Below are 17,406 nucleotides of genomic sequence, written 5' to 3'. Positions count from 1 at the left end.
AAGTGTTGACATATTTTCAAACGTCTGGTGCCAAGAATCAGCCAAGACAATTTAACTGGAGCACCACCAGAGGTTGTTGACAACTCCCCTGCGTTTACATTATATGCATCTATAGTGAAGACCAAAGACCCCCATCCCTTTTCAGGAGTTTTTAAACTCATCTTATCATCTTCAGAGACCTGTGTAGAAACATCTCCCAAACCCATATCTCAGTTTCAGCATGATGGTGGTTGGGAAACTTGATATCCAGCATGGATACCTTAGATCCACATTTTAATTAATCTTAATCTTTGGATCCAATATGGTCTGTAACTTCTGGTCAATTCCTTCCCCTCACCCATTCAGCATTGTTCTTTATTCTGGGAGATGAAGATAACACATCACATTATATCACAGGAAAAGGTTCTTCAGCCCACATTATCTGTGCCAAACATGATGCCTCTTAAACTAATCCTTTCTGCCTGCATGTGATCCATACCCCTTCACTCCCTGCATATGCATGTGTGCCCATCTAAAAGTCGTTCAAATGCCAGTATCATATCAGCTTCCACCACCACCACCACCCGGCATCTGTGCAAATTAAATTTGCCCCTCTTGCCCTAAAGCTATGATCTCTAGCATCTGGGTACAGACACACCCATTCAGCCCTTCCTATGATCCCCATGAACCTGGCATTTCTACAATTTGTTGAACTTTCTCAACTTCCACACCATAGTATTCCCCTTCCCTGCAGTGTTCTCAGCTGTACTGCACACAGGCGATATTAGTCTTCAGCACTGAAAGTCCACACTACTGAGAAGCCCCTGTAAACCTCACCTCTCTCTCTTCATTGTGTAGCTTCTCATTTAACCCATCACATGGAGCATGCACTTCATGAATTTCTCAGAATTGCATATTCTCTCCAGCCACCTCATGCTCAGCAAGATCCCAGAATTCCCACTCAACCTTTGAAATGAAGGAGAGGTTTAATTCAAACCATCACTGTGGTTAAAATCCATTTATTCAAACATTAGCTTGAGCTTTTATAATACCCTTAAACATGTCGCAAGGTGCTTCACTGAACATTAACAAATAAGATTTGACATGAATCCACGACAAGATACAGAAGGACAGTTGACCTAGAACTGGACCAATGAGATGGGTTTATGAAGCATTTTGAAAGAGCAAAAAGCCTTTGAGGCTTATAATTTGAGGAATTCTGGTGTCCAAAGCCAAGCAAATGAAGGCAGCATGGGTGGATTCATCAGAATTGGAACTATGCAACCAGCCAGAATCAGAGGAGCACCAAAAACTTGGTGCAGCAAGAATGAAAAATGTTGCAGAGATATATGGTGGGTGGTGGGCAGGAGAAGGTCATGGATGGATTTCACCGTCAAACATAATTACTGGAATTGGAGCCAAAGCAAATGAGGAAACAAAGGAGCAATGGATGAAAGGAACTCGATGCAAATTCAGAGAGATTAGATGCATTAAAGTTCATGAGACCCAGGAAGCATTAGAACAACTTAGAGCTAACAGTAGCAGAAGGAGGGGAGGCCAGGTGATCATGACACGGTGGAGGTTTTGCTACAGAGCGGCTTTATGGTTGAAAGCTCAGCTTGGGATCAAATTGGGGTTGCGATTGGCCTTGTTCGGTCTTAGACACTGGTCAGAAAGGGGATGGAGTCAGTGTCTGGAAACAAAATGTCAAGCAGACAAAAAAAGAATGGTTGTTGCCTTTCCAATAATAATATGGCAGAAATTTCTGTTTGTCCGTGATTGAGTGTCAGGCAAGAAGCATGTCGGAGACTGTGGAGAGGTCATGGAGTAGTGACGACATAGAGCTGGATATTATCATGTATAAGTAGATGTTTTTATTACACATACATGAGAATTTAGTTTAGTATCCTCTGGAGTTGTAATATTTATGTATAGTAGACTGATATAAGAAAAGTTAGATCCCTTTAATGTCGGTAATCTTGGTTAATCAATTTTATCTTGATCGTTCCCTGTAAATAACTTGGATTATTCATAAATTTACTCTAGTCCCTTTAAATAAGCATCTTCTTTCCTTTCAACACTACACCCTTAAATCCAGCAAACTCAATATCATCTCTGTTTTAGTCTTTCAAGAGGAGAATAAGTAGGGTTTTTTTTCATGTCTGTAATATAGGTGTCACAGGCAAGGCCAGTATTTATTGTCCTAATCCACCTACCAGCTGCTGAACTGCTGCAGTCTTTCAGGTGAAGACACTGCCAGTGTTGCTGGCTGAGGTGTTTCAGGATTTAGACCCAGTGACAACAAAGGAATGATGATATACTCCGTCAGGATAGTGTGGAGTCCTGTAGATGTTGTTGTTCCTACTCCCTGCTGTTTTGTCCTTCATGGTAGATTCAGCAGCTTTGGGAGCTCCTTAGAGAGCAACTGAAATGAGTAACTGCGATGAATTTTATAGATTTTGCGCATGTAATCACAGTGCAACAGTGTTGAAGGGAGTATTAATTCAGTGGATGGGGTGACAATAATAATGGGCTACTTTGTCCGGAATGCCACTAAGCAGAGTAGTCCATCACACTCCTGACTAGTCATTGTGGAAAAGGACTTGATGAGCCAGTAGGTGGGTCATTCACCACAGGATATTCAGCCTTTGACCTTTTCTATTAATCACAATGTGTAACTTCATCATTCAAGTTTGCCAACTCTAATAAACTCTGTGATCTTGAAGGGATCTCTTCAGAAACACACTGGTTACATACAGTGAACATTATTAGCACCTCGTCACAGGCCCAGTTAACTGTTGCTGGCTTGTAATTTTTGTTCTAATAAGATAAAGAGAATAATTTGATTTAAAAATAACACTCCGTTACTCACCACTACTTACCAGGGAATTCCAATCCTCACCAAATTCCCCACGGTAATAGTTTGCAGTTCAGTTTTATTTTACAGAGGTTATGTCACAATTGTCGTTTAGAAAAACAAACCTGTAATGAAAATGTTGCAACAAAAGGATTATGGATGATTAAATAACTAACTATTGCCCCTTCCAAATTAATTCACATTGTGTTTCATTTTCTATCTGCTAGCCTGATTGTTATTTTCCATCCCCAGTATTTAGAAGATCTATGGTTATAACAACTCTTTTGGTCCAAAGCCACAGGCGTTCCTCAGCTGTCAGTAGAAAGAAATTTTCCTGGCTTGAGGAGAGATGCCTGAGTGAAGGACACAAATGTGAAGCTCTCGCTTTGCTCAAGCCGTACTTTCTTTGCAAGTTTGGGGACCACTGCCCTGAGAGAGCGGAGGCCCATTCGCTGCTCCTCAAACCAGACGCTGTCCAGCTGGGAGAAATCCTTTCTGGCTACGAGATAAAAGGGAGATTTAGGATCTCGCTGGCTAGGAGGCCGGTGGGTGTACATGTATTTATACAGCAGGCAGTATGGACACCTCTTGAGTCCTTCTGAATGCTCATGGTAGACCTGCCCAAAGCAGAGCTTGTTGCTGCAGACTTTGCTCTCTCTTTTGACCATGTCAGTCCGTGCAAAGAAGGGCCTGTTTTCTGTGTCCTTGAGCAGCTCGATATCCCCATACATGAGGTCTACGTGCTCCTGCAAGGTTCTCATATTGAAGTACTGGCTGTTGAACTTCACCACCACGCTGAGCAAAGCCACTGGGTTGGTGTCACCCAGGTAGCCCGCCTGCCACATCTCCTCCTCGTCCTGACCAGTGAAGTAGATGATGTTTCTGGATCGTGAGCCGGACATGCCAGCCTTGTTCAGCATCCTCAGTTTGTCCCTCAGCTTCAGGGTGGAGGAATTGAAGATGGCGTCACCTACCGAGAAGCCCACATTGGCGTTCTTCAGCACACGATCCAGGCCCCGCCGGATTGCGTGAAGGGAGGTGGCCAGAAAATCGGAGCCATCGGTCTTTCTCACGGTTACGTAGAAGTCCTCCAGCAGCTCGTTGAGCTTCGCGGGTGGAATCTTTAAAAGGAGAGAAATTTGCAAGTAATTGGCGAAACTGCATGGCTCCTTCAGCTTGCTTCCCCCTCTTGGCACTCCCCTCCCATTTAGATGCACACTGGTTAATGATTAGGGTTCATTGTCACTTATGCCAGTCAGCATTTCAAATATCAGCTGAGGCAGGAAGTAGGTTAATTGGTCCAGGAGAAAACTTGAGATCCCGACCTGGCTCGTGCACCCCTTTAGTTACCGTGAGACACCCGTCTGGAACACCACTTGATCCCCTTTCTTTCTCCACCACCTCAGCCTTTGCCAGAGATAATTCCACTATTACCATGCCACCAATCAGCCTCATCACAAAATATCTTACCAACTTTACTCAAATTAGGTACTAGGACTGATCCAACAAAATTGGGACAGTCGTGGTATGTGCATGAGTTTCTCTCTTTGGACATCGTTACCTGCCCTGTCCTTCCGACTCATTGCAGTGTTTCCAAACTTCTCTCATTGCACCATTAACAGATTTGCACTGACACAGTCTGAAGTAGGAAATTCTGAAAAGAGATGAGTAGTTTGTAATATGTTTAACTCAAGAGCTTATGTACTGGGAAAGCACGACGGGAAAGAGGCCAACAATTAAGGATGTTAGGAAAGGCGATAAATAGATTTATCAGGCTGCAAATTTTACATGTAACAGGAAATGGGAAGTTACACATTCGTCAATGGTGAACCGTTTCACAGGTGTAAAATCCACATGTAACCATTGTGTCATGCAAATACAAAATTAAGTTGGTGCTGTAAATCTTTGAAACACTTTGGGTTCTCTCCGAGTGTTTTCCAGTGCACACTGTTAAGGCCTTGAAAACCCCAACTTGTTGGAGGGAATAACCTGCGCCCTGTATCTGACCTTAACGTGCAGCCCATTTGCCCTTTTAATGACAGCTCAGATAGGAACAGACACAAAGACATCTTGTAGAGTAGTGGTGAGTTTCTCAAACAAGTTAGATAATTCAAGCCTTTACAGTGCGCACGGGGGAACACTCGGAAATAACCCAAAGTGTTTCAAGGATTCACATCGTCCATGGCATTTTATATTCCCATGACACAATGGTTACATGTGGATTTTACACTTATGAAACAGTTCACCATTGATCAATGTTTAACCTCCTGTTTCATGTGGAGTTTACACCTGATAAATCGATTTATCTCGTCTCCTAACATCCTTAATTGTTGGTCTCTTTTCTCATCGTGCTTTCCCAGTATATAAACTTTTGAGTTAAACATATTACAAACTACTGATCTTTTTCAGGATTTCACACAGCACAGTCAAGACATCACAGGTAGTTAGATCAGAAAAGTAGAGGGTGTCTTTCCACATGCGAAAATAGACATCATGGGTGGTTTTAAGCTGATTACGTTTACCTGAGTACTTGGCATCAAATTGCTGGAGGTCATCTGGAGGTGATGGAAAGCCGTTTAGTATTTTGGTCAAATTATACTTGAACAGCAATGGTCACTTATCTTTTGTAAACCTCCTCTTTATACCATTAATGATCATGGGTGCTTGAAGCAGGTAGATGATAAAATCATACAGTTCTCAAATCGAGATGACCACAAAGGGACCTCAAAGCATAAAATCCATTCAGCAAAGTAAACTTGAAACAATAATTCCAAATAGACCAGGTCAAAATTCAATGTGAGTATAAGTTAAATACTCAAACCTCTGGATAATTAGAGGTTTGTGTACAGTTGGAACACCAGCATGGAGTAGACAGGTCAAGACATGGAGCAGACCTAGGCAGACAGAAAGGTCTGTGACTGTACTGTGAACATAATTAAAATACATTTTCAAATGACTTACCTTGGTAATGTCCATATAATGCTTCAGCTCGCGTGTTACACACCAGTACCGCCATACATTCAGTGAATACAGGGTCGCCTTTGTGGTGTTGGCACTGACAGCGCTTGTACAGAGCTCCTTCAATTCACCGTCAAATTGTGGAAACCTGTTGAGTTTTCCTGAAAGGGCTATATAAAACAAAAAAAACAACCCAGAGGTGATGGCCAAGGTCAACTACAAAAGGAACATTACAATACCAACACAAAATAAGTTATCTTGAGCGGGAAGGATGTACAACAGCTGGAAGAGCCACTATAAACAAATAAATTATTCCTGTGATGTCCAGATGTTAAGATATTGCTCTTCTAACACTCAGTAATTACAGACCTTGAATTGAGGGCATTCACTGTATGGCCAAAAGTTGTGATTTATAAATTGTGGCCCTCTAATTATGCTTTTATCTGGTCTTTCCACAGTTTATTTTAATTCTCCTGATAGAATCAGAGTTGTATAGCACTGAAACGTGCTATTTTGCCAGTCCGTTTCTGCCCCTATACTAATCCTTGGTGGCACGGTGGCACAGCAGTAGAGTTGCTGCCTTCCAGCATCAGAGACTCAAGTTCGATCCTGACCATGGGTGCTGTTTGTGCAGTGTTTGCATGTTCTCCCCGTGACCTGTATAGGTTTTCTTTGGTTTCCTCCCACACTCCAGAGACGTACAGGTTTGTACATTAATTGGCCGGTAAAATTGTAAATTGTCCCTAGTGTGTGTAGAATAGTGTTAGTGTGAGGGTATCATTGGTCGGCGCGGACTTGGTGGGTTGAAGGGCCTGTCTCTGTGCTAAAACTAAACCCATGTGTAGGAAGGAACTGCAGATGCTGGTTTACATTGAAGATAGACAAAAAACGAATCCCATTTGCCTGCATATAGTCTTGTCCTACCATCAGCACCACTTGGGTTTCAGAAATGCCACACTGAGACTTCTGCCAACACTTTCCCCAGAGTTGGCCAATAAGTTGGAAGTTGAGCAATCTATTTACAGCATTCTACAAAATTTGTTCAAAGAGTCATTAACGAACTACATCAATTAAAATTGGCAACCAAAACTGCACTAATCTATATTACTAAAAATAAGATCTTGACCACTTTTGACTCACTGTGATGTGATTTCCGAGAGAACAACGGCACTTACGGCCGTCATTTTTGGCCACCTCACTCAGAGCCCCCCTCCGCCGGACTGGAGCAGAGGATTTTTCCCATCGATTAAAAATCAGAGAGATATTAATGTTTTAAAACATTTTGCCATTCTCTCTGCTGCCCCAGCTGGTGGGAGGGTGGAGGGACTATAAAACCCGGAAGTGGTGTGTCTCACTCAGTCTCTGCAAGATGGAGGAAGCGAGAGGGTCACGTCTCTCCGAGCTCTGAATAACACTGAACACATGTCTACTCAACTGTGAGTGCCCTTAATGTGGTTTGAAAATGAAAATATGGTTGGGTTGAAGTAAAGGGGTACTGCAAAGGGTTGTTTGTGGGGTTTGGGTTGAAGTAAAAAGGCACTACAAAGTGTTGTTTGGGGGGTTTGGGTTGAAGTAAAAAGGCACTGCAAATGGTTGTTTGGGGGTTTTGGGTTGAAGTAAAAAGGCACTGCAAATGGTTGTTTGATTAAACTTGACAACTTCCTGTTTGCACTATATTGATTTTAGATAAAACGCTACCACTTACGGCTGTGATTTTTGGCTATCTTACTCAGTCCCCCTCCGCTCATCAGGTGCAGAGGATTTTTCACATCAATGAAAAATAAAAGTGTTATTAGTGTTTAAAAAATGTTGAGAACCTCTCTCCTGTCAATCACGCCATGAAGGCCACACCTTTCCCGGTGGGAGGGGGAGGGATTATAAAACCCGGAAGTGTGGGTGTGGCTCAGTCTCTGCATGATGGGGAGGGAGAGGTCATGACTCTGTCTGAGCTGTGAATCAACTGAACACACTGAATGTCTACTGAACTGTGAGTGTGGTGTTTTGTGTGATTTTATGGTGGTTTCATTCTGCTTGAAATGGTATGAAACTGCATTTGAATGTGGTGTCGTTGCACCCTGCATGAAATGGTATGAAACTGCATTTGAATTTGGTGGCCTTGCACCCTCCTTGAAATGGTATGAAACTGCACTTGAATTTGGTGGCCTTGCACCCTGCTTGAAGTGGTATGAAACTGCACTTGAATTTAGTGGTCTTGCACCCTGCTTGAAGTGGTATGAAACTGCACTTGAATTTTGTGGCCTTGCACCCTGCTTGAAATGGTAGGAAAATGGATTTGAATTTGGTGGCCTTGCACTCTGCTTGAAATTGAATATCAATGAATAGCCATGAGTCAACTGCCAGCCCACCAGCCGTGAGTGAGCTGCCAGCACATCAGGCTTGAGGGACTGAGCTGCCACTCCAAGAATCCATTTGGCCCACAATGTCCATACTAGCCCTCTGGAGACCAGTAGTCCCTGCAGCCAACAACACCCATACCAGCGCTCCAGAACGCCCCCCCCCCCCCACCCCCCCCCCACCACTGGCCACCAATATTGGAATTGGTGGAGAGGTGGAATATGGGACCCAACGGTTCCCACTTAGTCTAGTATTTATCATAAAAGCAGGGAGAATGTCATATCAATTTCTCCTGACACAAGTACATAGGTACAATCTTAATGCAAGTGTTCAATGCAAAATCAATACCAATCACTTGCAGCAGGTGATTTAACAGGGAAATGCAGAACCTTCCTTAACTGCACTGCTAAAATCAACAGGTTAGTAGACCGCCAGACAGATACGGCGAGTATGTTTAACTGCATGTATTCTAACAACTGATTAACAACTCTTTCCTCAGGGGGAAGGATGTAGATTGGTTATTGCATGGGAACCAATCAGAGTAATGTACTACCACTAACTCCACCCTATTGAACACTTCATATTAACACTCACTTCCTATATTACGTAGTCGCACTAGTAGTAGAGTGGAACTAACATGTATTGTACTGTGCCATTATGACTGATGATTAAAGCTGACTTAAACACCAGACAGTGTCTGTACACTTGTTTACATAAAGCAAATTACTGTTTCATATCTCTGATCTTGGATGTGGATGTATTTATTTGTGGGTGTGTGTCTTGTTTGTCTGTGATTCACATCTCCTTGATAACACAACCCGCTACCCCCCCCTCCCCCCTTCTCCTTTTTACTATGTTTCGGGAACATTAAATATCCTGCAATAGCAAATCCCCAGCATTGACCATTCTGCAGAGATCTCTGTAACAGCTGTTCAATGAAACGTGTTTATTTCTATTTGTGCCCCTAACTGATCTTGTGACTGGTGTGTGACTTCAAATAAAGAGCCTTGGGCTTTGACATTACTTAGAAACAAGAAAACCAAAGAGGTATGAAACATAAGAGATAACTTATTTACCTATTTGTACTCAACTATTTTCTCTTTAGCCCTATGTACTTATGAAGTATATGATTTGCCTGGATTGCATACAAAACAAATGTTTTCCACTGTATCTTCATATACGTGGCAAAAATATACTAAGACCAATGTTTGTAAATGAAACATCACAACTCTATCAGCTTTAGTATAATCAACTGGGCTATTTTTGCGATACTGCTTTTCTCAAGCTTGTTCAGTTGTGGACTCCTCAATTGGGAACATATCCAATGACCAACATGGCACGTGCATGGCCACCATGCTCAGGTGAACCACAACATTGTATCACATGAATGGATTGCAGGGACTATCAAAACTGACCCTGTTTCTGCACCAGAATGGAACTTGCCATCACAAATAATAACAGCAAATGTACCCAAACTTAACAAGGAAGACTTGAGGGAGAAGATAATTAATTGAAAGGTATGCTAATAAAGTTTTAACAAAAAGGATTAATACATATCTTCCATGTACTTTCAAAATATCAAAAAGTATTTTGCATGAACAGCAACATAATGCCATCCCGATAAGCTGTTTTAGTGATGTCAAACAATCTAAAAATATCGGGCAGGATGTTTCTCTTCTCTTCTATTAAATAAGATCTCTTAGAGAACAGAGTTGATCTAGCCTTATTACTTCTGCAGAGTAATGGCACATCCAACCATGTAGCACTCCCTCAGAACTGAATTAGTGTGACAGGTTCACGATTCGATGAAGAGGCTGGTGTGTTGCATGGTCTCTTGTATAGAGTGCCCTCCATAATGTTTGGGACAAAGACCAATCATTTATTTATTTGCCTCTGTACTGCAGAGTGTGAGATTTGTAATAGAAAAAAAATCACATGTGGTTAAAGTGCACATGGTCAGATTTTAATAAAAGGCCATTTTTTATACATTTTGGTTTCACCATGTAGAAATTACAGCAGTGTTTATACAGAGTCCCCACATTTCAGGGCACCATAATGTTTGGAACGCAGCAATGACATGTAAATGAAAGTAGTCATGTTTAGTATTTTGTTGCATATCTTTGCATGCAATGACTGCTTGAAGTCTGCGATTCATGGACATCACCAGTTGCTGGGTGTTTTCTCTGGTGATGCTCTGCAAGGCCTGTATTGCAGCCATCTTTAGCTTATGCTTGTTTTGGGGCTAGCCCCCTTCAGTTTTCTCTTCAGCATATAATAGGCATGCTCAATTCGGTTCAGATCGGGTGATTGACTTGGCCACTCAAGAATTTACAATTTTTTAGCTTTGAAAAACTCCTTTGTTGCTTTAGCAGTATGTTTGGGATCGTTGTCTTGCTGTAGAATGAACCTTCGGCCAATTTGAGGCATTTGTTTGAACTTGAGCAGATAGGATGTGTCTATACACTTCAGGATACATTATGCTACTACCATCAGCAGTTGTATCATCAATGAAGATAAGTGAGCCAGTACCTTCAGCAGCCATACATGCCCAGGCCATAACACCCCCACCACCGTGTTTCACAGATGAGGTGGTATGCTTTGTATCTTGGGTAATTCCTTCTCTCCTCCATACTTTGCTCTTGCCATCACTGATATAAGTTAATCTTAGTCTCATATGTCCACAATTTTCCCGAACTGTGGTTGCTCTTTTAAGTACTTCTTGGCAAACTGTAACCTGGCCATTCTATTTTTGCGGCTAATCAGTGGTTTGCAACTTGCAGTGTAGCCTCTGTATTTCTGTTCATGAAGTCTTCTGCAGACAGTGGTCATTGACAAATCCACACCTGATTCCTGAAAAGTGTTTCTGATCTGTCAGACAGGTGTTTGGGGATTTGTCAATGACCACTGTCTGCAGAAGACTTCATGGCCTGCCAGTCCCTTTGGGATTAGTAAGCTTACCAGGGCTCTTTCTTCTTAATGATGTTCCAAACAGTTGATTTTGGTAAGCCTAAGGTTTGGCCGATGTCTCTAACAGTTTTATTCTTGTTTCTCAGTCTCATAATGGCTTATTTGACTTTCATTGGCACAACTTTGGTCCTCATGTTGATAAACAGCAAGAAAGGTTTCCAAAGGGGATGGAAAGACTGGAGGAAAGACTAGGTGTTGAGAGCTCTCTTATACCTGCATAAAGGAGGCATTTAAACACACCTGAGCAATTACAAACACCTGTGAAGCCATGTGTCCCAAACATTATGGTGCCCTGAGATGGGATTTCTACATGGTGAAACCAAACTATATAAAAATATCCTTTAATAAAATCTGATAAAGTGCACTTTAACCACATGCGATTTTTTTTCTATTATAATTCTCAAATTGTGGTGTACAGAGGCAAATACATAAATGATGGGTCTTTGTCCTAAACATTATGGAGGGCACTGTAGATCTGAGTCTGTTTCTCTGCTTCAACTTCCAGCCCACCATCTCTTGAAAGGTTCTTGAATATTGACCTTGCTCATCTCCGAACAATGACACTGAAGTGCATTCTTATTTGCTCCCAGGCTTAGCTTAACAGTGTGAGAATCACAGAGACTGAAGTTGAGCCTGTGTGGGTCATCTATTCATTGAACAAACCAAAGCAGCTTGTAAAATAATTATTGACATATCCCTTATTATTTATTAGCTTTGGATTTCAAGTGACTTCCAATTCCCAGTCCCTCTGGTCTGATTAATTAATACCTCTTTATTTGATCTTCTCATAAATAATTGCAATTAATTTAGTACTGAGGTGAGTCCTGAAAGAATTCCAAAAAGTAAATGCTGATTGTAGATAATTAATTTCACCACAAAGTTGTGGTGCAATCATCCCCAAGCCACAAACCATCTTGCTGAAAAAAAAACACACCGCTACTCCATTACTGTTGCCAGTCCTAAATCTTGGACATCAAACCAAAAAAGGGTGTCAGGGATTATGGGGTGAAGGCAGGGGAATGGGGTTGTGAGGGAAAGATAGATCAGCCATGATTGAATGGCAAAGTAGACTTGATGGGCCAAATAGCCTTATTCTGCTCCTGGACCTTATGAACATGAATAACGCAACAGGAGAACCATCACTAGGAGACTGGAAAGGATCAAGGCAGCCACTCATCACCATCACATGGACAATTTGGAATGGATAATAAATACCGGCCTTCCAGCAATGGCCGCATACCACAAGTAAAGTTCAGATCATTCGATTTACGATTTATTTTATTATAGATGGCAGTTTGGATTATTTACTCTCCTTGCAAAAATTTAAAGCATGTAATAATTTCAGCCTCGAGATTGGTCCCATTACTCACAGAAAGAAAGACTATCTTACAACACACACAAGGTCACACCAGGACAACTGTTGCTGCTTAATATGACAGTCAACGTGAGCCAAATTCTATTTTCAGACACTTCTGGACAGTTGCTCGTGCTCCATGTCATATATTTAACAGTGCCCTCCATAATGTTTGGGACAAAGACCCATCATTTATTTATTTGCCTCTGTACTCCAGGATACTCCAAGAGTGAAATCCAGGTTAGCCGGGAAATGGTGTTAGGTAAATTGAATGGATTAAAGGCTGATAAATCCCCAGGGCCAGATAAGTTGCATCCCAGAGTACTTAAGGAAGTAGCTGCAGAAATAGTGGATGCATTAGTGATAATTTTTCAAAACTCTTTAGATTCTGGAGTAGTTCCTGAGGACTGGAGGGTAGCTAATGTAACCCCACTTTTTAAAAAGGGAGGGAGAGAGAAAACGGGGAATTACAGACCAGTTAGTCTAACATCGGTGGTGGGGAAAATTCTGGAGTCAGTTATTAAAGATGGGATAGCAGCACATTTGGAAAGTGGTGAATTCATTGGACAAAGTCAGCATGGATTTATGAAAGGTAAATCATGTCTGACGAATCTTATAGAATTTTTCGAGGATGTAATTAGTAGAGTGGATAAGGGAGAACCAGTGGATGTGTTATATCTGGACTTTCAGAAGGCTTTCGACAAGGTCCCACATAAGAGATTAGTATACAAACTTAAAGCACATGGTATTGGGGGTTCAGTATTGATGTGGATAGAGAACTGGCTGGCAGACAAGAAGCAAAGAGTGGGAGTAAACGGGTCCTTTTCAGAATGGCAGGCAGTGACTAGTGGGGTACCGCAAGGCTCAGTGCTGGGACCCCAGCTATTTATAATATATATTAATGATCTGGATGAGGGTATTGAATGCAACATCTCCAAATTTGCGGATGACACGAAGCTGGGGGGCAGTGTTAGCTGTGAGGAGGATGCTAGGAGGCTGCAAGGTGACCTGGATAGGTTGGGTGAGTGGGCAAATGCATGGCAGATGCAGTATAATGTGGATAAATGTGAGGTTATCCACTTTGGTGGCAAAAACAGGAAAGTAGACTATTATCTGAATGGTGGCCGATTAGGAAAAGGGGAGATGCAACGAGACCTGGGTGTCATGGTACACCAGTCATTGAAAGTAGGAATGCAGGTGCAGCAGGCAGTGAAGAAAGCAAATGGTATGTTAGCATTCATAGCAAAAGGATTTGAGTATAAGAGCAGGGAGGTTCTACTGCAGTTGTACAGGGTCTTGGTGAGACCACACCTGGAGTATTGCGTACAGTTTTGGTCTCCTAATCTGAGAAAAGACATTCTTGCCATAGAGGGAGTACAGAGAAGGTTCACCAGACTGATTCCTGGGATGGCAGGACTTTCATATGAAGAAAGACTGGATAGACTCGGCTTGTACACGCTGGAATTCAGAAGATTGAGGGGGGATCTTATAGAAACTTACAAAATTCTGAAGGGGTTGGACAGGCTAGATGCAGGAAGATTATTCCCGATGTTGGGGAAGTCCAGAACTAGGGGTCACAGTTTAAGGATAAGAGGGAAGTCTTTTAGGACCGAGATGAGAAAATCATTTTTTACACAGAGAGTGGTGAATCTGTGGAATTCTCTGCCACAGAAGGTAGTTGAGGCCAGTTCATTGGCTATATTTAAGAGGGAGTTAGATGTGGCCCTTGTGGCTAAAGGGATCAGGGGTATGGAGAGAAGGCAGGGATGGGATACTGAGTTGGATGATCAGCCATGATCATATCGAATGGCAGTGCAGGCTCGAAGGGCAAATGGCCTACTCCTGCACCTATTTTCTATGTCTATGTTTCTACTCCACAATTTGAGATTTGTAATGGAAAAAAATCACATGTGGTTAAAGTGCACATTGTCAGATTTTATTAAAGGCCATTTTTAAACATTTTGTTTTCACCATGTAGAAATTATAGCTGTGTTTATACATAGTCCCCCCCATTTCAGGGCATCAAAATGTTTGGGACACATGGCTTCACATGTGTTTGTAATTGATCAGGTATGTTTAATTGCCTCCTTAATGCAGGTATAAGACAGCTCTCAGCACCTTGTCTGGGGTGGGAGATTGCAACCTTCACATGGTCCGCCCTGTTTCGACGAATGCAATCAACCTGGCGTGCACAATCAAGTAAGATCAAATAGAACAAGTTGTCCTGCAACTTTAGGCTGTGCACGCCATACGCAAGAAGAAGAAGCACCTTGACTTTCCTCCAGTCTTTCCAGCACCTTTGGAAACTTTTATTGCTGTCTATAAAAATGCAGACCAAAGTTGTGCTAATGAAAGTCATTATAAGACTGAGAAATAAGAATAAAACTGTTAGACATCAGCCAAACTTTAGGCTTACCAAAATCAACTGTTTGGAGCATCATTAAGAAGAAAGAGAGCCCTAGTGAGCTTACTAATTGCAAAGGGACTGGCAGGCCAAGGGAGACCTCCACAGCTGATGACAGAATAATTCTCTCTATAGTAAAGAAAAATCCCCAAACACCTGTCCGACAGATCAGAAACACTCTTCAGGAGTCAGGTGTGTATTTGTCAATGACCACTGTCCGCAGAAGACTTCATGAACAGAAATACAGAGGCTAAACTGCAAGATGCAAACCACTGGTTAGCTGCAAATATAGGATGGCCGGGTTACAGTTTGCCAAGAATTACTTAAAAGAGCAACCACAGTTCTAGAAAAAGGTCTTGTGGACAGATGAGACGAACATTAACATATCGGAGTGATGGCAAGAGCAAAGTATGGAGGAGAGAAGGAACGGCCCAAGATTCAAAGTATACCACTTCATCTGTGAAACACGGTGGTGGGGGTGTTATGGCCTGGGCATGTATGGCTGCTGAAGGTGCTGGCTCACTTATCTTCATTGATGATCCAACTGCTGATGGTAGTAGCTCAATGAATTCTGAAGTGTATAGACACATCCTATCTGCTCAAGTTCAAACAAATGCCTCAAAACTCATTGGCCGACGGTTCATTCTACAGCAAGACAACAATCCCAAACATACTGTTAAAGCAACAAAGGAGTTTTCAAAGCTAAAAAATGGTCAATTCTTGAGTGACCAAGTGAATCGCCCGATCTGAACCCAATTGAGCATGCCTTTTATATGCTGAAGAGAAAACTGAAGGGGACTAGCCCCCAAAACAAGCATAAGCTAAAGATGGCTGCAATACTGGCTTGGCAGAGCATCACCAGAGAAGACACCCAGCAACTGGTGATGTCCACGAATCACAGACATCAAGCAGTCATTTGAATCCAACAAAATACTAAACATGACTACTTTCATTTGCATGACATTGCTGTGTTCCAAACATTATGGTGCCCTGAAGTGTGGGGACTATGTATAAACACTGCTGTAATTTCTACATGGTGAAACCAAAATGCATAAACATGGCCTTTATTGAAATGTGCACTTTAACCACATGTGATTTTTTCTATTACAAATCTCAAATTGTGGAGTACAGAGGCAAATAAATAAATGACGGGTCTTTGTCCCAAACATTATGGAGCCCACTGTACATGCTATTAGATTGCCATAGGGCAATGCTCCAAGGCGGCAGGTTTGCAACATACAGTTCTAATCGCTAGAGGGAGTGTGTGTGGATTAAAGAACAGCAGGACACAATGGATGCTTTCAGAAATGATGGCTGAGCACTTTGAGGGGAAAAAAATTATTACTGTTAAAATTGCATTACAGCATTAATCTTTAGTCATGAGCTACAGAATTATTATGGCACAGAAAGAGGCCATTCAGCTGACAGGCGGACTTCCTGTAGAGCAATCAACTCAGTTCCAGCCCTCTTGCTCTTTCCCCCTATTCCTACAAATTATTTCCTCTCAAGTGCAACCGGTTCCTATTTGAAAATGTCTCTGCAGCCCTGGCAGACAGCAAGTTCCACATCATTCAGTGAGTTTCCTCCTCACATTTCCCCAGTAACCCATTGCTTGATATCAAGGTTATGCAGTGATTCAAAATAAAACAAAAACAAAGTTTTCAATCAGTTTTAATTGACCACTGGACTAAGTGGGACCTGTTGGGTCCCTGTCACACGGGAGGCCTGGTCTCCCATCGCAACCCATTCCCCAATGCAATATTCCACCACTCACCCATTCCCTCAATGCAACCCGTTCCCCCAACGCAATATTGCACCACTCACGCATAGCCCCCAACTGCGCAGGCACAGCTCATTTCCCCTCATCCCCCAGCAGTCCCTCCCCCTACTCTTCACCCTCCCACTTCTTTCCCCTCTCCCTCCCCTCCCCAATCCCTCCCTCACCTCTCCCTCTCTCTCCTTTCCCCTGTCAGTCACTCGCTCCCTCCCTCCATAAAAAGCAGCATCTGCAGTTCCTTCCTCCACAGGTCATTCATTGTTAGCTGTGGTTTAGATCCCGTTGACTTGACGATTGGACCAGTTTGGGGATGTGTGTGTGGTGTGTGTGGGGTGCGTGTATGTGGGGTGTGTGTGGGGTGTGTGTGTGTGTGTGTGTGTGTGTGTGTGTGTGTGTGTGTGTGTGTGTGTGTGTGTGTGTGTGTGCACGCCCGTGTCTCAAACTCCACGCAAACTGCTCGGCCACGCTGCAACCCGACTCTCCCTCCCTCTGTCCACTCCGGAACAGCTGCCGCTCGACCCATCCTGCTGGCCTGCCTGCTCACTACCGGCGCTGGGCTGCAGGGGGAGGGATGAAGTCAGTGTTCGGTACGGTGGGCACCACGAGTTTCGATGAGCTGGTGGAGAAGATCTCCTCCGAGAAGACCTTGAGGGTGAGTTACCACAACGGCGGCGGCGGAGGAGACGTACCCAGGAGGACGGGTAGACGGGAATGCCCTTGCCGCAGAGGGCGGGGGAGAGGGGTCAGTGATGAGG

General features: G+C 42.9%; 1 protein-coding gene across 2 annotated transcripts in view; it reads right to left on the bottom strand.

Annotated features, from left to right (window-relative positions):
- Positions 1–982: 982 nt before the first annotated feature.
- kiaa1958 (KIAA1958 ortholog) overlaps positions 983–17,406 on the bottom strand; it is a 95,660-nt gene continuing 79,236 nt past the window's right edge. The window contains exons 3-4 of one of the 2 annotated variants that reach the window (XM_033018185.1): positions 5,798–5,964; positions 983–3,957 (exon numbers count right to left, since the gene is read on the bottom strand). In XM_033018185.1, the coding sequence (XP_032874076.1) occupies positions 3,145–3,957; positions 5,798–5,964 (980 nt within the window). In that variant the 3' untranslated portion in view covers positions 983–3,144. Of the gene's footprint in view, positions 3,958–4,388; positions 4,491–5,797; positions 5,965–17,406 lie in introns of those variants that run through there. The other variant, XM_033018186.1, reaches the window with a different exon arrangement.

This window comes from Amblyraja radiata, chromosome 3 (assembly GCF_010909765.2).
Source record: "Amblyraja radiata isolate CabotCenter1 chromosome 3, sAmbRad1.1.pri, whole genome shotgun sequence".
NCBI lineage: Eukaryota > Metazoa > Chordata > Chondrichthyes > Rajiformes > Rajidae > Amblyraja > Amblyraja radiata.
This window is presented reverse-complemented; position numbering and strand designations above follow the sequence as displayed.